Here is a 22,181-nt window from a genome sequence, read left to right on the forward strand (position 1 = left end):
TTTTAAGAGTTCTTCAGTTATCACATTCTCAGTGTTATACAAAAGACTAATACTTTAGTTACCAGGCTTACACTGCTATCACTGGCAGAATTTTATTTTTGACATGAAAAACTATTCTATAAAATGAATTGCTGTTCTGATTTGGATGAAATAAACACATCTGGAGAAAAACACCTTTACAAATGGGATTCCCATCTGAATACAATATATAGCACCAATGAGGTCAGATGAAAATATACCCCACTGCTAATTAAAACTTACTTTGAATTGTTTTCTTTGTCTTCTTGTAATTGTAATGTTAGTTTTTCATTATGTTCTTTTTCTGTTTTCAGAAGATGCAAAAGGTTCTAGAATGTCAAAATATATGTTTGTTATAAGAAGATACAATATAAGGTCTCTAGAGCAATCTAAAACAAAAAAATCAAAACAAATCCTTAAGATGACTGAAAAAAACCAACCACTCCAAAATACCTTAATTGGAAACGAGAAGATCTTTAGTTTGTCCTGATTTCATTTAAAAGTAAACTCTTATTTATATTAAGTAATTGAATCTCTTCACCTGCCATTAATAGTAGTTTCATATAGCTAAGATATTCCTCAATATCCATGGCTGTGAAGGGAAAAATTAGAATTTTAAAATGTAGATTAATTTGGGGGCATTTTAAAATTCTGTATTTGTTCAAAATACTGAAATATATGGAATTTAAACCAATAATATTCAATCTGTCAGCATTCTCTTAAACACTGACTAGGAAAATTTATATCAAACTTGCCGAGCAGGCACCACATACCCTGCAGAAACACAGGCAAAATTATTTGCAATATCCCTTGAGCAACCTTGCTGCTGTTTTGCAGTCACTGCAGTCTGACAGGCTTTCAAGGACAGCATCAACTAAATTGCAGGACAGTGATCCACCACAAGCCATAGATCATTTTAACAAGATCACATCCACTATGAAATTTTTTTAAGAAACTGCTTTGTGAAGATAGAATAATTAGGCCAGATCTGGCTACCCCTGAGATAAAAGGTTATCTCAGCATTTCGATGTCAAGATTCTTTGCCAAAGAAGCATCTTATTCCTTTAGTAATTAACCCATCTCCCTCAACATTTCCAGAGCAATTTCTTCAGCCTGAAAACTTACTATTCATGATGCTACTGGATATTTTTTGATAGCCTGTGGTTGCAAAAATCTTGCACTAAGTTTGGAAAAAGAATTTAGGTACATCTTTCAAATGGAATCACCAAGAAACCTATTACTACTGTGGAATGTTATCAGTAATACAATAACAGAAATTAAGCAATCTGGTTTCTCTATAATCAAGTCCTTTAAAATCCTTGACTGTCTTACACAAAGCTCAGTTTTCATTGCTTCTGCTTCTTGCTTCCTGTCGTCAAGTTGTTGCTTCAGCTGGTCCGTCTCAAACTTGGCTACCTCCTGCAAATTGTCGTAGTCATCCTGCAGGCTTGCCTTTTCTTCAAGAATCTTTTCATGTTCTAGCCTTCATAAAAAAACCCAGACCAAATAATCTAGTGAGGGTTGGTGTCCTTATAAAAATACTACAATCAGCTGTATTTCAAAATATTTAAATAATACACAGCGCAGAGGGAAAGAATAATCTTCAAACACTATTCCTGCTGACACAGAATGCACCAATACAACCACAGCATTTAATTTCAGTTCGAGGTTCCTGGTCTTACAATGCCTCACTCAAAAGATTACTTCAGCTAAGAGATGACCTGCTATAATGGAAAATGTAGTGAAGTTTTCCAGGAACAAAAATCAAACCCAAAAAATAAAACCAAAGCACAACAAAACAAACTAAACAAAACAGCAACAAAACCCAACATAACTACATCACATTAGTAATTAAAAACCATATTGATTATCATCTCCTGATGATAATGCCGACAAGACAATGAGCTTTTCTGGCTTTGATACTCAAACTTCAGTTACTTTTTGTGATTTCTTTCTGCTTGTAATTTTTAGAGCAGCATCATTATGTCACCTGCTTCATGTGACCAGACTAACAAACTGTCCACTTAACTTTTGGAGAGCAGCAAGTTTATAGATATATCCTAATTAATGAGAAAATGCTATAGGAAAGCAAAATTAAGGCAGGCACATTTTGTTTTCTTTCTGATAATTCCACCCTGTTGCCTGAAATAGGCATGAAAGAACAGAGCAAAAAGACCTCAATCAAACAACCCAAACAATTAAACACCCTCCCCCAACAAAAAAACAAACAAGCAAAGAACAAACACAAAACAACAACTTTCAAGAAAACATGTGAAGTGTAAGTTCACACACAGGAGAGGATGACTAAATCACTGGAAGCATCCAGAAGGGATGACAAGGCATTGTACCAAACGGCCAACATACCTGACACTGTCCAGCTGGAACTGTACATCCATATGTCTACCAGAAAGCTGACTTATTTCTTTGTCTTGCTTTTCCCTAAAGGCACTATATTCCAATTTTATATCAGACAGCTCCTTGTCTGCAGACTGCAGGACAATGCGCAAGTCATGGACTTCACTTGTTAATACTGTCAAAAAACCCAAAAATAATTTACATGTTATTTGGAAAACTGTGCTAGATATAGGACACAGAATGCTACAGAACCTGCTGGGATCAGAAAGCTCTGCATATTTTCAGTGGAATTAATCTCAAAAGTCACACACAAAACGGCTTCATGAATGGAAAAGGTCAACAAAACACTGACTTTAAAGGTGAATCAAAAGCATTCCAGACAGTATCACTGTAATTTCCATAGACAATAGAGGTTTAATCCTTAGTTTTTATTTAATATTTTAATTTTAAATACTGTATCTTGTAACTCCTTCACATTCAAAGACAGAAACATTTTGAATATTGTATACTGTGCAAGACTAGGCAAAGATGATATGCAAGTATTAAAGTTGCTTTATTAAAAAAAAAAAAAAAAAAATCAAACCAGTATGTCTAACACCTCAAAGAGTTACTCAGCACGTGCTATTGTTGATTTAAAACAGTTAAGGCACCTCAAAACTTTTAATGAAATTTTAGTATTTCAAAGACTTACAATCAGCCTTGTTTTGACTTTCTTGAAGCTGCTTTTCAAGAGATTTTATCTGTTCAAGGAGCTCCTGGCGCTCTTTACTCCAGTCATTCCTTTCAGATGAAAGAAGCTTGAAAAGAAAAGTAAATTTTTTTAAATAGAAGGGGAAATATAGGAGTTGGTAAGTCACATACTGTAACAATAATATAATGATGCATTAAATCATTTAATCAACTGATTATAAACACATTTTTCTTTAAATTCGATATTTGGTGACTCCAAAATCCCTCAAAGTCCAAGGAAAAAATAATTTACATAACTGAAGACATTATCTAAAAAGTTCATTTAAAAGGAACCCACAGCTTAGGAGCTGATATCACAGATATCAGAAGTGAGACTGATCTGGAAAGAGTACAGGCCTTATTTCCTTTTCTATGATAAGCCAATACTTGCAATTAAGCAAGAGCTGCAAATATTTGATAGGCAGTTCCAATTGAGACGAGGATTTTCAGCATTATGAAGTTTAAAATTTCCTTGTTACTATAGCTGTTTTCCAGAAATCATGAAGTTGGCCAAACCCAATCACAACAGTGTTTATTTGCTTATATTTAAGCTCAAGCATGCTTGGATTCACAAGATTGCCAGCAACAAAACCAAACTAAAACTGCAGCGTTATGTTATATGAACCTTCTCTGCTCACTCCAACTCCATGGGGTTTGGATTAGATGACCTTTAAACCAAACCAAACTATTCCATTTTAAATCTTTGTCTTCCTGCACAGCCATGAGTTATGATGTTATGTAAATTTGACAAAATGCAAGTACCATTGCAAGACCTCACCAGGCAACACAGCAGTATAACTATATGATAGTTACATGAGCCCTATATTACATTGTTCTCTCACCTCCTGTATTTGTGCAGAGTGATGCTCCAGCTTATTAATATGCTGCTGGAGTTTCATATTCTTGCTTTCCTCTTCATCCAGCTTTGTCTGCATTGTGCTCAGTTGCTCCTGTGACACAACAAACACTCAAAATTAGAGCACCCAGCTTGCACTTTTTTTCACATGCCATATGGCAGTCTGTGCTTATTAAATATAGAAAGTCAACAAATTCTTGTTTTTATGACCTGAACCAACAGAAAACAGAACACTCAAAAATCAACTGGTATCTTAAGAAGCTGATTTTTCCTGTTTCTAACTTAACTGCCAAAACACAAGAAAATCCATCAGTGAATACAAGGACTGAATCCAATAAACACTTAGCTTTCAGACACATGTTTATCTTGGAAAAATAAGGCTTTAAAAAGAAATTATTCAAAACATACACTAGTTAAACTCCTTACAGGCTCTCTGCACTATGGTAAGCATCAAAGAGAGGTTTTGGCTGTTGTGCCAGGGTTTTACATGTACTGAAGTTAGCTCCAGCTTCTAGAGAGTAGTTCAGATAAATTTGTAGTGCTCTTCTATGTGCCAGAGACTTTCCCTGCCCACTAGAAAAAATAAAAGAAAATGTATAATGGCAGACAAGCATTATTTGGCTGGTTTCTTCAAATAATGCAGTATTATATATTAAGCTTGCGTATTGTTCCAAATGTAGCTGTCAACTTATAAAGAGGATTCCTCAGAGAGAAGTTATCAAGTTTAAATAGAACAAAGTATAAACATCCTGCAATAAACTACTTATGATATTCAACCCTCAAATCACTTTCAGTATTTTTGTTGTAAATCCTCTTTCAAGTATAATGTATAGAGAAGTGTTTAATGCTAAATATTAATGACGGGCTTCAGTTTCCCATGGTGTGGGGGAGGTACTTAATGGCAAAGCCTGCTTTATTATAAAGTTGCACATACACTTCACTTTTTATTCAGATCATTCACCTGTGCCCCTTTGAGCTCCTCAGCAATGGCTTCACATGCTTGTTCATTCATCTCTGGAGGAACTGGCTCTTTTAGAATGTCATCCATCATCTCTTCAGAATGCTGAAAATCTTCAAAATTATTATCTGGGCTTATTCGCGGCACAAGGCGAGACCTTAGCTGGTAAGCTCTAGTTGGAGTGGTTATGTTCTGTTACAAAGATTACAAAGCAGTTTTTATTTTAACTGTAAAATTAAATTAAAACTTTGCCTGGTATTGTATTTTTTTTTTAATTCTATAAACAGAATAATTAAATAAAATGCTTAAAGTGGCTAGTTCTGAACTACTATTACTTATTCAGATCTGTCATCTGATGATGACAGCAGTCATTCAGTCAATACTCCAGAACAAAAAGTAGTCTATTTGATTTATCACATATGGAGAATATTCCAGAAAACTAGTTAGGCTAAGGGATCACACAAATGACAGTCTGTACTCTTGCACAATTCAGGGGTAAGTATGTGTGGCCTTAAATAAACTTATTCTCATACCTTAAGGCTTTCTCTACGTAGCTTATGTAGCTGAGAAACTTCTCGGCGCTTGTGTGCTTTGGTTGCTTCCAGAATGTTTTCAAGATGCTGGTTTGCTTTCTGAAGGGATTGAAGCTCTGACTCCAGTTCCATCTGTTTTTTCCTGTTTAGGAAGTATTTTGCTACTGTCAAAACAACTCCATGAGTATGCTTTCCTATCAGTAAGGAACTGCCAATGAGCAAACTGCAGCTGAACTTTTACCCAAACACCGAAATGCATTCTATTGAGAAGAAAGGCACTACTGCTGTATAAAAAAGGTAAAAAATAACTTATAAAAAAATTTAAAAACTAAGCAGCTTATTTGTGCCTGCATAATGAAGCAAGCAGATGGATAACTAAACATGTCAGAAAAAAATCCATTACATAGTAAGAAATAAGCGGAGAGCTCTGCAGTTCCTTTTATGAGAAAGTGATATCACCCATACCAATATGGTTTTAAGCTTTAAAAATGTTATCCAGTTATATGAGAAGTCTAAACTGGAGCGTGCCAGGATTAAAGAAAATCCTTTAAAGACTACTTTTTTTTTTTTTTTTTTTGGAAGCGCTGCTCTGTTAAGATTATTTTGCCCTCTAAGAGTACTTTAGCTGAAATCCAACAGTTGAGCAGAAATTTAAGAGCAATTTTCAGTAGGTATTTTTCAGAGCTACATGCTGTTACTGTGATAGTTGCCATTACTGTCATAATGGAAGGGTCAAAGTCGATACGCAAATGGAAACATACTATTTAATCTCTTGGCAGTTTAATGCAGTCATTTTCCCTCACGGTCTTGGAATCTGCAGCAAAACTTAGGGAATAGAGTAGAAGTTCTAACTGCAATTGGACAGCAGAAAAATTAGCATATGTTGTTATTGTGAAATTGCTATTTTACACTACTTTTATTCAGTTACAGAATATATTTACCTGTATGTAAAGCTTCAGTTACTCTGAAACTGGAAACAAGTTTAAATTTAGTGAAATTTAGTGACTCCAGAGGCTGAAAGCCATATTTCCATTTGCCTGCACTCCACCAAGATAATGTTGGTAATTGATAATAAAGTGCATACATACTAACAAGAAAGCAAGACATTCACAAAACACGGAATACATAAAATAGAAATCTATTTAATGGGCAGAAAAATAAAGTATCTATATATAAAAATATAAATAGACTACTGCAATTAACAATATGGAACAATTGATGGACTGCTGAATTGATAACCTCAGTGGGTCATAATACTATTATTTATAAAGTTCACGGGATTTGCTACACAGAAATCTAACAATAAAATTTGTACAATTACCTAAAAGAGCAAAAAGATATTAAAAGCTAGTTTAAAAAAATCAAACTGGGGAGGCAAAATTGTGCCTGATGCTTTTAGAATTACACTTTAATTTCACTGAAATCAAAAGAAAGTAGCATTGTTAGGTACATTTAAAATAAAATTTTTAAAAATCTGGTCCCTTTTGCCTTCCAGGTTTGCATTACATTTGCTGGAAATGCTATTTTTTGTCTAGCTGCAGTTACAAGACCTGAATTTTTCAGAAATGAGGTTAATCAAGTGAAGTAATGTATTATTCACATGCATATGAACACTGAAGGTATTAGTGAGGCATATCCCATTATCTTGTGCTGCCCTCTAGGAGAGCAATGACAGTAAATTCTTTACTACATTAATAAGGGCAAAGTAGAGCCTTACCTCATGTTTATGGATATAAATGTACTACTGACACTATGTCCTGGCTCTGATTTGAATTAAACCTTTGTTCCCATAAGTCTCAAGATAATAGTTTTATTGCCTTCTTAAAAATCTTTGAAATTGAGATAAAAAATTAACCAACAGGTCAGCCAGAGTTTTCTCGGGTGCTTGGATTCTACATTTATGTTGACTCAAACTTGCAGACTTTAAGTGATTATATGAAAAATTACTGTTGCACAAAACCAAACACCAAATACCACTCTCATTCTCCGTTATCCCATCAACTCCTACTTCCTGTCAAGTGCCTTCACCTGTAATATTTCAATTACTGAAATCATCTGCTCTGCAGGTGACTACCAGAATTAAAAGGTATGTCCATCTCCTGCATGGTGTGAAGCATTTTTACGCATCTTACTATCAAGAGTGGCTTTGGAAAAGACAAAGAAACCTACAGCAGTGCAGACATACCTTCAGATTGAATGATGGCTGTTCCCTAGTCTGGGAATTAGTGAGTTCAACAGGAACATACCACTGTGTGTGCATGCCATTATTCTTAAGCTGGCCCTTTCTTACATGCAAAGAACAAGTCTAGTTGGTATAATCAGGATCTGATTCTTTCAAAACTCGATATAAATAATGACTTAAAACCATTTAATTACAGATATTTCAATATTGTTTTGTCTCACTTGGTTAGCTCTTTAAATTCTTCGTATTCTTGCTTTGAAGTTGCCAGTTCAGCTTGGGTCTGCAGCAGACGAGCTCTCAGCCTTTCAACAGATGCCAGAGAGTTGCCTTCCACTGACATGGTGGAATGTAAGCGCTGACCTAAAGAACAAAAACAGACCCTCTGAAATCACACAGTAGTTCAAAAACCTAGAGTTTTACTAGAATGAAAGCATTTGTCAGCTTTTGAACAGCACAGCAGCAATTGAGATTGACAAAAATAGGTACTGGCAACAGTCCACATGAAAACCAGTAATAATTAATATTACTGCAGTCTTCATGATAACTAAGGAGCACAAAATGAGATTATACATGAGTTTCGCAAGATGCAAATCAAAATTCCCTGTTGCTGGAAGGTCAGCATGAATACAATTAAGTAAAATTGTTTTATCAGTCTTCAGGTACCACTTTGAGGAAGCCAAAAATACATCAAGACAGACATTTTCAACACTGTGCTGCACATATCAGAAACACAATAAGCACATTTATCTGGAAAACATTAGCATATTTTTACCTCCAGTACTTTTCTCTGTGGCTGAAGCTTCCAAAAAAGCTTTTTCCAGCTCTGCAATGGTCTGAGCATCAATTTCTTGGGCCTTTTTAACTGATTGTAAAGAACGAAGTTTTTTATTCTCCTCTCTGAGATTATGGTTCTCCATGGCGTATTTTGCAATTCGTGGGTGTTGTTCCATCTGTAGTAATCAATATTTTATTCAGCAGCTTTTATTTTCCAGACAATGCTATAGCTATCTAGCTGTTACTCTACTACTTTAGTAAGGATTAAACTGTACTAGAAAATGAAGAGGCATTCCCCACAGTGGTTAAAACTACTCAGTTTTTCTTTGGTTAATTTTCTTACTGCCTTGGAATCTACTCACAGGACACTGAGTTTACATCTTATGTGTTTACTCTTTTATTGATAATAAAGCAGTAAGAAGCTTTTCTTGATGCTCTCACTACCCTTTTCCATTTTAACTTTGAACTTTGGCTTTCTTAACGTCACAGTAGTGGCAACTTCCTTGCAAGCCATAGTAATGTTTCTGTAATCAATAAAGGACTGTCCTAAACTTAATTTCTTCTCCTCCTCCCTTTCCTTTGAAGCTCAATTACAAGCTACAGATTTATGCTATTCTGCCAGGACATTTATGCCTTTTCCCTACTTGTGCTTGTAGGAAATTGTTTTTAGAATTTGCTTTTTCTCTTGGGTCTCTTTGTTCTTCAGAACTTCCTCACAAATTACACCACTCCTATCACACACATGAATAACCCAAAGCTGTTCTTCAAACAGCTCCAGGACTACATCACCCTTTATAAGTCTATCTGGCATGTGTATTATCTTTCAAAACCTGCTGCATTATTGGCATCCTGCTGTCTTTCCATTTCAACTGATGTCACAGAGCTTGAAGTCTGCCATATGAATGAGGATCTGTGATTTTGAGACTTCCTTGTCTTGCTGAATAGAAACTTGATCCTCTGCCTAACCCAAATCAGGTGGGCTGTGGCAAACTCCCAGCACAACATCACTCTTACTAAACTCTCCTCTTATGCAAAGTCAAGCTCTGAATGCAGCCATTGTTTCTTCCATAGGGAAGCCCCATGTGTTTGAGATGCTTCTATAAGGCAACCCACCACCCATCTTCTGCTTTTTTGCCTTTTTTGACTTTCCTAAAAAGCCTGTATTCACCCATCACAGGACTACAACACTTGAGCTACTTCACAAAAAAAACAAATTGTTCCAGAAAAGCTAAACCAAAGACTTTACCTGTTCTCTGAGTATCTGCACTTCCTTCTTCAAGTCACTGAGGAGATCATCTTGCTCTTTTGGCAATAGCATTCCACCAGCTTCTTTATGTAACCTCTCCAAGCGAACAATATGGTCTTCCCGGAACTTAACTATCATTTTATTGGACTGAACGAATTTTTCTTTCTTGGCACATAGTTCTTCTAGCTGTGCCACTTTTTCTAATAAATTCTTAGAAAGTATATATACAGATTAGGGAATTTTTAAGGTGGACATCCTACATACATATGCACAAACAGACAAATCATGCAAAATCTCAGTTAACAGTAATTTTGTGAATACATAGGCTGTCATTTTTAGCAGATTTGTAGAGGGCAACAGCTCATATCAAGAACCAAAATTACACAACATGCTGCAAAAATTGTACTTAAAAACTTCAATATGATCTAGTAGAGTAAGTGTTCTAATAAGCACCTCAGATGCACATCACTAGAGAGCCTATTTCAGTTAATTTTCATTATAAAAAGAAAAATCCATTTTGGCTGTTTCAGTACTACACTATGACCAAAGAACAATAAAATGAGAATGACTAGGACGTTTGCTTCAAAAAACACAGTTGATTAAAACACTTAAAATTCAGGAAAACAGAAGCTTGTTCTGTTCAATTTTTAAATTTAAGGTACAAAACCCAACAAACCCCCCACCCCTCAAAATTAAATATACTATCAAAGCTATCCTATGGCTTGTCCAAATTTGAAAGACAGAATACAAACATAGAATTATTTCAGTTGGAAAATACTTTTACAGTCAGCAGATCCAACAATTAATCTACCACTGACATGTCCACTACTAAACCATTGTCCTTAAGCACTGTGGATGTTACCTAAATGTCATTTGACTAAGTTCCCTTGTTACCAAACCTTGTTATCTTTTGACAGAATATTTTTATTCAAAATCAAGGAAAGTCGTTTAGAGAGTCAGCTTCAATATGCTCACTGGTCTCTCACCAGAAAGTGCACTGAATGAACTTAGAAATATCAGTGTTTTCTTACCTTCTTTTCACCTTCCGACTTCTCCCAGAACAACATTGCTTCAAGAAAGTTGTTCATGTAATTTATGTTGTTCTTCCCTTTTTCAACAGTATCTGTAGGGAAGTCAAAGAAACAAATGCCATATTTATTAAAATACCACTTAGCGAGGTTTTTCTACATTACTAACATGACAATTGTGTAAAGTTAAATTCAAATAAATTTTTTAAACAGTGTAATTCTTCCACAAAGATCACATGCCATACCCAGAGCACACTGTTTAGACAGTCATTCCGAGTCACCTGCAAGTGCTGATAAAGAACAGAGCTAATTTACATAATTGTATAATTAACAAAGTTGTTCAAGCATTAAACAGCCTTGCAATGGACTTTTATTAAAGTAAAAGAATAAGTATGTTCAACTAAGCGTATCTATAAAATGCAAAATCCCTCTGAAATTAATTTGATAACACTAAGCCATTATTAGCATTATTAGTACAGTTTGTACATATTAGAAGTGGACTGACTGGTTTATGAGAAGGAAGTTTAGGAAAATAAGCTTGAATTATGTGGACAATTAGTGGCTTAATCTGGAAGGAAAGTGTCCACACAAGGGATTAAGACAGTTCAATAATCCACTTAGAAATTAATTCAAAATACTGTGTCTGGATATTCTAATATAGACAAGTCTACTTATTTATGGAATATTAACCACCATAGTATCTAGGTGCATGATAGCTACATTATCATGATTTAATATATTTTAAAGTGCCATCATATTTCTGAAGCACACAGAAAGCAGATTTTGTTTTTCTGTGATTGAGATTACAAATATAATTTAACTGCACAGAACAAACACAACTCTGATATATTATTCTTCTCAAAACTCCTCCTCAGTGTTTAACCATCATCATTTGTTTTCCCTCAGAACTCTATCACGGGTCTAAATATTGCGCCCTCTGTCAATATTCATATATTTATGAACTATGATTCTGTGTCCTACCTCATCTCTGACTTGTTTTTACTGGTTGAACATGTATGCTAACATAGAAGTACTTGTTCCTTAGGAAAACTCAAGCCCAGATGCTTTCTATTAGACAAGGCTTTCTAACTTCTGTCATAACTTCTCCTGCTGTATCTTCTATTTCTTGGCAAGGTCAGAAAAGAGTTGACTCACAAAAACAGTAAGAGTTACAAAATAAAGTTTATGAACTTGCAATCAAACATAATCAAGCAGTGCATTTCAGTGAGAAACATACTGGGAAGCTCTGCTGAGATTTGTATTGCAGATAAAATGGCCTAGTGAGAAGCTTATGGAAGATTACCTAAAAACTCTATTTCCACCTTTTCTTGAAATCAAATGTCTCTTGAAAGTAAGCATCCCTCTTAGGTTCTTCTGGAAGGGGCAAAAAAGGAAACGTGGGAAGAAAATCCAGCCCCAAGCTTAAAAAGAATGCAACTGTGCCTTCCCTGACTTAAATGTACAAGGAATCACATGCAAAGTTTTGGTTAAGGATTTTGATTTAAATGATTAGACAGCATATATCTTAAGAAGTGGAAGAATATCTAGCTATCATATAATAAAACCATAGTCCAGTACCCAAACTTCTGAGGAAGAATATAAAACCACATTACAATTTCTGCAAAGTAGCAGATACAAGTACAGGAAATAGGGTCTATAAGCAGTATGTGACCCCTGTACATCAGTCCCTACAAAAATATTAATTGTTCAGAAACTTAATGAAAGACACCAACCTTCTGGGTTACAGAAGTAGCACATTCTCCCTCACTTCCAACTCTTACCTTGTGATACAGAAATTTTGCACACAGATGGCACTGAAGTAAGTTGAGCAAGTTGCTCTTTCAACTTCTTGACCTCAGCTTGCAGCTGGCTCACATTTCCTTGTGTATCTTCATTTACTACAGCCTTTTATAAATAGGAGAAAATTAGGAAAAGGTATAAATAAAAATCGTAATGACATGGTAAGAGAAAACTCAAAGAATGTAAACCAGTAAAATTACTGAGAACTCCTTCCATCTTAGAAAAGGAAGAATTCTTCAAAAAAGCAAAATTCCATTCACTGAAAAATCAGCAATTTGACTTTCAGATGGAATTAGATGCTAAAAAAATGTAATGCTTTTGCAGAATTTTGTCTGGATCTTTTTCACCAACAAAGCAGTATACATTAGAGACAGAGCTTCAGCTAAATGCCTGCATGCTTTTAATCACCCATTAATGAAAAATTACATTTTGGACACTAGAATTAATATAGAACAAATGAACAGAAACAACATTGAATCAGAACTTTTATTTTGTCAATTTGCATTTTTAGTATAGATTTACTGTTTACTTTTCTAATGAAGTGCTCTGAGAACAAGCAATGAATACATGCTGTTAGCAGCCATTACTTGGTGTCCAGCTGTTATCCTTTATTCCTAACCAAGAGCTAACAAGCACTTTTCAAAAACAATTTGTCTTTAAAAAAAAAAAACACAAAGCAAATTAATGTTTTCAAATAAGCTACATCAACTTAAATTAGTGAAAGCACAGCAGCACTTCAGTGAAGCTACCTTGCTTGCAGATATGTAAGTTAAATGACAAGTGTCTGTTGCTACAATAAAGACAAAGTAATTTTCTTACCTTGTTTTTAATCAACTTTGCTCTCTGAGCAAAATTAAGAGTGGACAGTGTTTCACCAAAACACTTGGATCCTGGGTGAACATTTGCGATTATACACGTTTTTGCATTACCACCAAGAGAATCCTATTTAAAAACATGGAAGTTAGTTTTATTTGCATGTTTTTGATGACAATAAGAAGCCATCACCCAAAAGATACTGTGTATCATTTTGAACAAATTGCAGAAATCATTTCATATAATATCCACACAGAAGGTAAGTTTGTCAAATTTTATTTCAAATGTGGGTATAAATGATGCAACTGCAAATGAAGACATTATTTAGGGCTTCAAAACCCAGCCTATACTGAGATATTTTCTTCACCTTAACAGCAGGGAGAGGAAACAATTCTAAACAACTGCAAAAATAATTTTGGTAATTAGCAGATTAGTGGTAACACTACTTTTAACATCATCTGTTTGTTGTCCCAACCTATCTTCCTTCTAGTTGCAACTATAAAACAAAATTACAAACCAGCAGTTTCTTGACCAAGGATATAAAAGGAACATCTCCCTTTTACATGTACAGCATTCCTATGCTGTTAAACAAGTAGCTCTCAAATCTCAAGAGAAGGCAGCATTCATAAATAAGGACTAAAAGTCTGGTACTACAGAATAGTCCACAAGCCTTAATAGCATTCTCACTCTGTAGTAGTGAAGCTCATGTTTGTAGACTTCTTTGCAGTACAAACACATCAAAAAAATAATCACTTAAAGTAACAGATCACAAAGTTATAATTCTCTTCCAATTTTTATATATTTTGGGTTGCATTGGAAGAACATAATTCCTCAGTTTCATCAATATACACAGAACTGGGATGGAACATGGAGAAATTTTGCTGTGATCACAATACTGTGTCGTAATACAGATACTGTATGTATACAAATACTGTATTATTATACAAAAATATACTACAGCCATTCATATACTCTTCACAGAATTTTGGTTAGTGCTGACATCCAACAAATCTTTGACTGCTTATGTCTTTTATTTGTGTTCATTTTGAAAAGCGCCTATAAGCTCTCAGGTAGGAGACTAAATTTAACTGATATTTAACACCAGACTAACCCTAAGCACACATAAAGTAATTTTGGAAATCACAGCAAATATATCAACACATCTCTAAATAAATAAATCTTTGATACACATTACTTCCCAAATTACAAGGATGAAAATGTGCTTTTTTTCATTAAAACTTCCAAATATGTATGTAGTAGTAGCATATGAGAATAAATAGATTTGTCTTCAGTAAACAGCAATAGATGGATCAGAAATCTGTTTAGGCTAAAAAGATAATTTTTGATCTTTTTTCCACTTGCCCAATATTGAAACAATTTTAATGCACTGGAATTCAGCTTTTAATAGTTAAAAAGCCCAGTGAAATCTATTTTTCTACATCCCAGGTAGCAGATAAAATCCAGAGGATATATATTACCCGTAGCAGAAAAGTGAGCTTGGAATCCCGGTAACAAATGTGTCTCTGTTTGCCATTGCCCACATCAACAAGTGCTGTGATTACTTGGCCCAGGCAGCTTAGTGATCGATTGATGTTGCCTGCTTCCTAAAAAAGAGGAGGGAACAAGAGTGAATGGATTTGGTAGAAGGAACAGGGCACTGTATCTGAAAGGAGAAAGATGCCATAAATACTACAGAGCTAACCTTTAACCTCAGTCCTTCTGTATGAGTATCTTTCTGTCTCTCAGATCCTGCCAAGTCAACCAGGTTGAGCAGGGAAGACCGAATGTTAACAACCTCATTGTTTTTCTCCATGGATTCCACTGTGATAGTGAAAACTGCATGTGACCTGGAGGATTCTCTGTTCATGGAGGTCGATGCTACACGACGGTTTCTCCAACCTGTAGTTAATACCTAAGCATGAAAGGGACATCATAACTTCAGCTGTACTCTACATACAGGTGACAGAAACAGCCATAGACACAATTCCATGCAACAGCTTTTAAAAAATCTCAAGGTCAAGGACTTTTTTTAGAGTTTCCCAATGTAAGTATTTTAAAAGCAAAGAAGATATAGCCACAGTCAAGCTTAGTAGCAGACCTTATTATAATACTCATTTCTTGTCTCCAAAAGTGCTGCTGCTGTTTGAAAGCATAGAATACCCTATATTGTGGTATGTTAGCAGTACACACAATAATAATTAAAAAAAAATTAAAGTCACACAAGTACTATGTGTATGTGTATCATTCATGGAGAAATAAACCTGCCAACTCTGGAACACATGGAGCCCACTTAGAAGGTAATGTAGTTTTCTGCGGCTATTTCAGAGACGTGTAGGGGAAGCATTGGGGAAAGATTACTGTAATTGCCATTCAGGTATTCCAAATTCTAAAACCTTTTTGATTTCTTACAGGTATGGGGTAGTCAGGAATCACTGAACCAACTTTTTTTACACTGGGTTTTGAAGTAAGGAGATTGGTGTAGAAAGCATCACAGACAAAAAATAAGCAAAAAAATGTGCTTTAATCCAAGAGGAATATTTACCATGTAAAATTTAGGATGAATAGTCCAGCATTAAAAAGTGCCAAAAATACCTGGTATGCTTCTGCAGCAGATGACAACACCTGTTCAACTGCACCATCAACAAAGACTCCCTTCTTGATGTGTTCTCTGAGAAAGAGTCCAGCTGAAGCAGAATCTAGCAAGTCAAATATCTGTTCATTGTAGATTTCAATAAATGAGCATTTGCAGAGAAAGCTCTTTCCACTGCCAGCCTGAAAAACACAATAATTTACACTATAAACAGATTTGTTTTATTAAGTCTGTCATTGTATGGCAGCAAGTCTCTTTTCACGTGTATATAAAGCTTTTAGTTTGCATATATATTCTGCATACTATACATTCCTGATGCCCAGGTGACAACCAACATCTAAAAACCTAGATGCATTTTTAAACTCAAAATATAAGCACACTTGTGTCTAAAGAAACTGTACTATAATTTGGTAGAGTACTAGATGCAAGCATTTCTCATTAATAAATTTGAGGCAAGATGGCAATAATCTTGGTAACCTAATGGCTGCACACGCAGTTTATCAACCTTAGCTAATCTTTACTGTGAGACGTTACTTTACTGCAATAGGAATTACAAAATAAATGTACCTTTTCCTTTTCCCGCTCAATTAGAAAAAATAAGTATTCAAAGCTCCGTGGAATTACACCTCTCAGACTGTGAGTGAAATTATCAGAATCAGATGGTCCTAAAGAGATTTTTTAATTAAAAAAATATTTAATTAGTAGTACTCAAGAGTAGTGGTTGACATGAGGAATACATCTCAAGACGAAAAAAAAAAAAAAGAAACCACTGAAAAATTAATCTTTCATGGACTTACCCATCATAGTAAAGGTTTTACCTGACCCAGTCTGGCCACTAACAAAAAAGCAAAAAAAGAGTGAGATTAAACTTTATTCTTAATTTTGCACTAATCTTCATCTTTTAAGGAGAAGTCAAAGCTTAAAACAAGTAAACAAAAAAATTTTTCTAAACTGAAGACAAGGATAGAGAAGCAAGCTGAGAAATCATTCAGCTAAAAAAGGTATAAAAATAGAACAGCAAATTTTACCAAGAAATCTCATTAGATAAATCCCATTTTGTCTCCCTTACCACCCACCATTTCCTTCCTCATTTCTGTTGGAAAGGGAAGTTAGCATTAAAATGAAGGCTTTCAAATATATATATAAAACTAATTTTTGGGTCAATCTTTAGAGTTTTATGTCACTCAGGATATATTGGGATATAAGGGTGTATTTGACTTAAAAGTATTTTTTTCTTTTAGAGTTTTTTTTCCCTAATGTACTTATTAATCATGCTAGAGAAACTTCAGGGCAATTTCATTTCATTTTTCCACATTTGTATATTGTAATAAAGTGGACTTCATAATTTTGCAAAAGCTGTGCTACACTAAAAAAACTAAAGGTAAGGTTTTGATTAGGTTAGCCGTTTAAGTCTGCATTTTCTGACCAAAGTGCTTCCTCAGTTTTCAAAATGAAAAAATACTGTGTTAATATAATGATATTCATATTACTACTAATGGCTGTATTTCTACCTTACAAATATTATAAAAATTAAAATTATCATTCATGAGTTTTCCCACAGGCAGCCAAGAGTCACTGAAAAGTTGAGCTGACCAAATGTCAAGTTAAAACCATTTTCATTCCATTATACCAAGGACATACTGAAAACCACTAGCTTTCTCTTTAACAATACAATGAAACTCCCACTTTTGAAGTAAATAATAGTAAGATTTAAATGAGCTCACATCTGCATTATTAGCCTTAAGTGTTAAAAGCATAACACCTACATACAGATTCCTCCAGAAGAGGGGCAAGGAGTACCATCCAATACTGCAAGAACATTCCTTATGCTGTGCTGCAGCAAGGAAGCACTTTTAAAGTTTACTGTAACATCAGGCAGGCTCTGGCACTTAAAACCCCGACTGCTTATTAGCACAATCTCCTTAAATGTCACCATTGCTATGAAATGACTGTAATTGCTATGAAATCACTTACTATGCAAAGATGGTTCCATTGTAGCCATTCATACAAGACTCAACAATGTTTTTAGCCACACTTGAGAACACAGACTCCTGGGGACAAGGAAAAGAGAAAGCACTTGGCACTACCTGTTTAAGTATCTGTTATATCAGTGTTTCCTATGCCATAACTTTATAGTATGTAATAGATGCATTCCTTAACGTTAGACATGTACCATAACCCCTGGAATTCTCACAGCAAAATGATACATGCCAAGTCTTTGTGAGATAAATCGCTCTCTCTGAAAAAATTGTATTTCTTGATAAACTCAAAGAGAAATAATAAAATTCAGCATCATAGTAACAGCTTCAAAATACATAATAATAATAATGATAACAATTTTGATCCAGTGGTCTTGATTATGCTATGCAGTTTTTACTATCAGTAGGCCAGGTGCCTGTGACACTTATAAAATCTAGCTTTCAACATTTGCCACTGTGGAATGGCACATTCAATAGACCTGCACAATTTAGTCTCATCTATCTTCACATTTTTCTCTTAGTTCTGAAAGAAGAGCCTAGAGCAGGTGAAGTTTTTGGGAGGTTTTGTTTTGTTTGTTTTTTTAACAGAATTTAAATGGGATTGGGAGTCCTAGAAGAATTAAAATAATGTTCAGAATGTCAATCATCCTAGAAATTAAATTGTGGGATTTTCTTTCCAGTATTACTTGTCCCAGGTGATCAATGCATCCATTTAAATACTACTTTTAAAAGGCAAAAGTAGTAGAAGGAGATACTGCAAACAGAATATAAACTCTGAAGTTCCTTAAATACAAATGTGCAGGGCCAGGAGTTGAATTTGATGATCCTTGTGAGTCCCTTCCAATTCAGCATATTTTGTGATATCACATCTTAATATCAGCTACTGACTACCAGTTATTTTTATACATTTGTCTCTATAGGCAGATTTCTTTTCTCTCTGTGGTGTTACCATAATGTTTACAAACAAAACCTCCAATTTTAATTCAAACTCTAAGTAAAGAAAAAAACAGCTAAAAAAATCACATCAAAACTGTTAGAGAGCAGAATTTAATGCAGCATTGTATACTATAACAACGTGTTTCCAATCTGACCACTGCAAAAAATTAGACCTAATGCACTACATCTTTAGAAAGGCTTAGCATAGTAGTTGCCAAAACTTGGGTGAAAACAGCAGTAATTATGAGATTCTGGAAATTATTACCTGTGTTGTTTCCATATTTGCAACATAATCAAAAGTGAAGATCTTTGGCTCAGGCTTTGAGTGCAGGCGGATGGTATTTGATGAAAGGACCGATAAACATAGGCCATGATCTCCATCAGTTAATACAGTTCTGTCTGAAGGGGGACGCACCCTTACAAAAACTTTGATAGCATCACCTTCAACACTAAATAAATGTTTATGCATTAGATTACTTCCAAATAGATCAGATGTCTGATAAAATCAAATTGAAACAATCAGATGAAGCATATGAAGCCTTACAAAGGTCCGTCCGAAAATCATTCTACTTGTAGACAAAAACAATAGAAGTAGAAATGTGGCAGATTTAAAGAACAACGAACATGCAGTTACATGCAATTTATTGCTGTGGCAGTTTGCTTTGCCTCTAAAAGAACACATTGCACAGTGAACTTGAGATGCCCTTCTTACTCCTGGAATCTTTAATGAATCAATGGATAAGATAATGCTATGGTCCAGCTAAAAAGTTGTTAGCATTTTTCTTTGGTGCTTACAAGACAGGGAAAAAGAATAAATTCGTGATCAATGAATCAAATAAAGCATAGCAAGTTCTGCATCTAAAATATCCCTAACCAATTTCATCACATTTATCAGCTTTAATAAGTAACTGTGCATGACTTTACATTAAGGCTCTGAAGAGTTCTGCCGTAAATACCAATACACCCATAAAATATTAAAGAATTAAATTCTTACATAAAGTGGTAGCAAACTTGGATTTACTTTACTTCATTATGTTCCAAAAGTTTTAGCAGGAGGGTGTTGCAACTGCTATTATTACTTTTGGTAACAAGAGAGAAGAAAAGTTTTAAAAGTGGGGAAGGGTCTTCATGAACGAAATGTGCAGTTGGGTAGTGACAGAGGAAAGGGTTCCAAACATAAGCAGCAGCTGAGAAAGGGATGTTATACTGGATTTAAGACACACCAAATTAATTTGCCAAATGTGCTTTCTTTGTATAACATTATTCTGAGTTATGGCACAGTTTACACTTGGAGGAGGGCTTTTTGGCTTTTGTTTTAGTTTAGGCTTCCTCACAGGACCGAAGTTCCTAGTGGGATATTTCTTCATATAAACTCTAGAGCTCAGCTGCAGAATTAGTTGAGAAATGAAAATTTATTGCATGACAGCATTACAAGAGGAACCCAACGTGTCAGTGTAACAGTTTTATTATGAGTACGTTATTTTTAAAGCCTGTAAGGATACTGGGAGAGAAAGACAGCAATCTTAGGCAAGTAAAGATTGAAATAAAAATCTTTAAATTATCTCACAAAGTTATGCTAGGCTTTATTTGCACTTTCTGTGCAATGTGATTAAAAATATATGGGAATGGCCAATATTGTTTTACCTAGATGAGTTCAATGAAGATATTGAAGAGTCACGCAGATCTCCTATAAAAGAAAAGAGAGACACACAAAAATTACAATAAAATTACTGCTCCAAACTCCTCACTTAAATAGAAAATACTGTAAGCAGGACAGAGGGAAATAAATGGAGAGCCTTATAAATACCTGTTTTATGCATGAACAGAACTGCATTAAAATATTTGGTAATTACCTTCCTTTGGCAGAAAGATTTCAGTTTTTTACAGAGGAAGAGAAAGCTCCAGTCCTTTAATGTGAACATTACCAATGTGCCATTTGTGAATTTGGCAAAAAGGAGGCTCTGGGAGACCACTCTACAACTGCCTGGAAGGAGGCTGGGGTCACGCTCTTCTCCCACGTGATAGGACAAAAGGACACAGCCTCAAGCTTTGCCAGAGGAGGTTCAGACAGGACATCAGGAGGAATGTCTTCACTGAAAGGCTTATTAGATATTGGAATGGGCTGCCCAGGGAGGTACTGGAGTCGCCATGCCTGGAGGTGTTTGGAATGGCACTCAGTGCCATGGCCTGGTTGACAAGGTGTTGGTCAGTCATAGGTTGGATTCCATGATCTCAGAGGTCTTTTCCAACCTCACCGATTGTGTGAGTGAGGCTCATTTTGCACAGCTTCAGATTTCAAGGTGACAGCACATATTACCCCATAGGTAGATAAAGTGACTTATTTTTTACTTAATCTGACATCAAAGTACATAATATAGCCAAAACATTAACTAACAAAACTAACAAAATTGTATTTAGAAAATAAGAAAAATAACAATGAAAGACAATGCCTCAAAATATTCCAATAATAAAGTATTTACAAAATCCTTAAAAGCACACAGGTTTTTTTTTAGGAGGATCACCTTTAACCTTCTCTTTGACATTCATACTACCCAAATATCCTGCTGCTGCATGAGCTTTTTACGTGCTGCTTTGACTTACTCAACATCTGAGAAATATTTTCACTTCTAATTAAGTAATTTATTCTTCAATTGCACAAGTTTTCAAGGAAAGGAGTGCAGTTAAAAACTGAAGTCAGACCGATAGGTACTTGCACAGCCCTGGGACTAGCCTAAAATTGTGTAAACGGAGGTTTGGGCCGGATATTAGAAAAACTCTCTTCACTCAGAGGGTGGCTGGGCACTGGAACAGGCACCGCAAGGAAGTGGTCACAGCACCGAGCCTGACAGAGCTCCAGAAGTGTTTGGACAATGCTCTCGGGCGCACGGTGTGATTGTCGGGGGTGGTGCTGTGCACGGCCAGGAGCTGGACTCGATGATCCCTGTGGGTCCCTTCGGACTCAGCTTATTCTGTAGTTCTAGGAAAGGGCCGGCTCCCAGGTACCCCGACACCACCGGGGCAGCGCTCTGAACGCCCCGGAGCACCGAGGGGCACCGAGCCCCTCCGCACGGCTGCGCCGGGCCCCATGGTGATGCCCCGCCAGGGTACGGGACAGCGCGGCTCTCCCGGGCAGAGCCGTCCCCCGGTGCCCCCGCCTCCTCCCTGGACCGAGGGCACATCCCTAGGCCCCTTCCCAGCCGCTCCCTCACCTCTCACGCCGGGAGCCATGGCCGCTGGGACCCCGGCAGCTCCCGCCCGCCGCTCCAAAATGGCGGCGCCTTCGAATTTGGCGCTCAGCGGCGCGGCCCCGCCCCGCGCCCGAGCCCGGCGCGCGCCGCCATGTCGCCCGGCGCGCGGCTGCGCGGCCATTGGCCGCCAGCCCCG

At 36.0% G+C, this 22,181-nt stretch overlaps 2 protein-coding genes across 2 annotated transcripts; both read right to left on the reverse strand.

The window, feature by feature from the left end:
* Nucleotides 1–257: 257 nt before the first annotated feature.
* On the reverse strand, nt 258–5,009 carry LOC144246039 (kinesin-like protein KIF15). The gene is made up of 6 exons (XM_077781969.1): nt 4,920–5,009; nt 3,945–4,052; nt 3,065–3,170; nt 2,383–2,548; nt 1,351–1,501; nt 258–347 (listed from the first exon to the last, which is right to left on the reverse strand). The coding sequence occupies exons 1-6, from the start codon at nt 5,007–5,009 to the stop codon at nt 258–260; spliced, it is 711 nt and encodes a 236-aa protein (XP_077638095.1).
* Nucleotides 5,010–7,848: 2,839 nt separating this feature from the next.
* LOC110475945 (kinesin-like protein KIF15-A) lies at nt 7,849–22,166 on the reverse strand. Its single transcript, XM_077782003.1, has 13 exons — nt 22,007–22,166; nt 19,063–19,196; nt 17,857–17,933; nt 16,680–16,717; nt 15,885–15,988; nt 14,995–15,204; nt 14,771–14,896; nt 13,299–13,421; nt 12,461–12,584; nt 10,683–10,774; nt 9,652–9,861; nt 8,404–8,581; nt 7,849–7,991 (listed from the first exon to the last, which is right to left on the reverse strand). The coding sequence occupies exons 1-13, from the start codon at nt 22,164–22,166 to the stop codon at nt 7,849–7,851; spliced, it is 1,719 nt and encodes a 572-aa protein (XP_077638129.1).
* Between the last annotated feature and the right edge of the window lie 15 nt (nt 22,167–22,181).

Source organism: Lonchura striata, chromosome 1 (assembly GCF_046129695.1).
Source record: "Lonchura striata isolate bLonStr1 chromosome 1, bLonStr1.mat, whole genome shotgun sequence".
Classification (NCBI taxonomy): domain Eukaryota; kingdom Metazoa; phylum Chordata; class Aves; order Passeriformes; family Estrildidae; genus Lonchura; species Lonchura striata.

Bases quoted from the DNA above. Each gene is read 5' to 3' on its own strand.
- LOC144246039 (XM_077781969.1), bottom strand. From the start codon at position 5,009: ATGATGGATGACATTCTAAAAGAGCCAGTTCCTCCAGAGATGAATGAA. The intron at 4,053-4,919 runs GTGAATGATCTG...GTTGTGTCACAG, and splicing joins AGGAGCTCAAAGGGGCACAG to GAGCAACTGAGCACAATGCA. The intron at 348-1,350 runs GTAAGACAGTCA...TTGACATTCTAG, and splicing joins CAATGAAAACTGAGCTTTGT to AACCTTTTGCATCTTCTGAA.
- LOC110475945 (XM_077782003.1), bottom strand. From the start codon at position 22,166: ATGGCCGCGCAGCCGCGCGCCGGGCGACATGGCGGCGCGCGCCGGGCT. The intron at 19,197-22,006 runs GTGAGGGAGCGG...GTCCCCCTTCAG, and splicing joins CATGGCTCCCGGCGTGAGAG to ACAGAACTGTATTAACTGAT. The intron at 7,992-8,403 runs GTAAAAATATGC...TTTGTTCTTTAG, and splicing joins CACAGAGAAAAGTACTGGAG to GTCAGCGCTTACATTCCACC.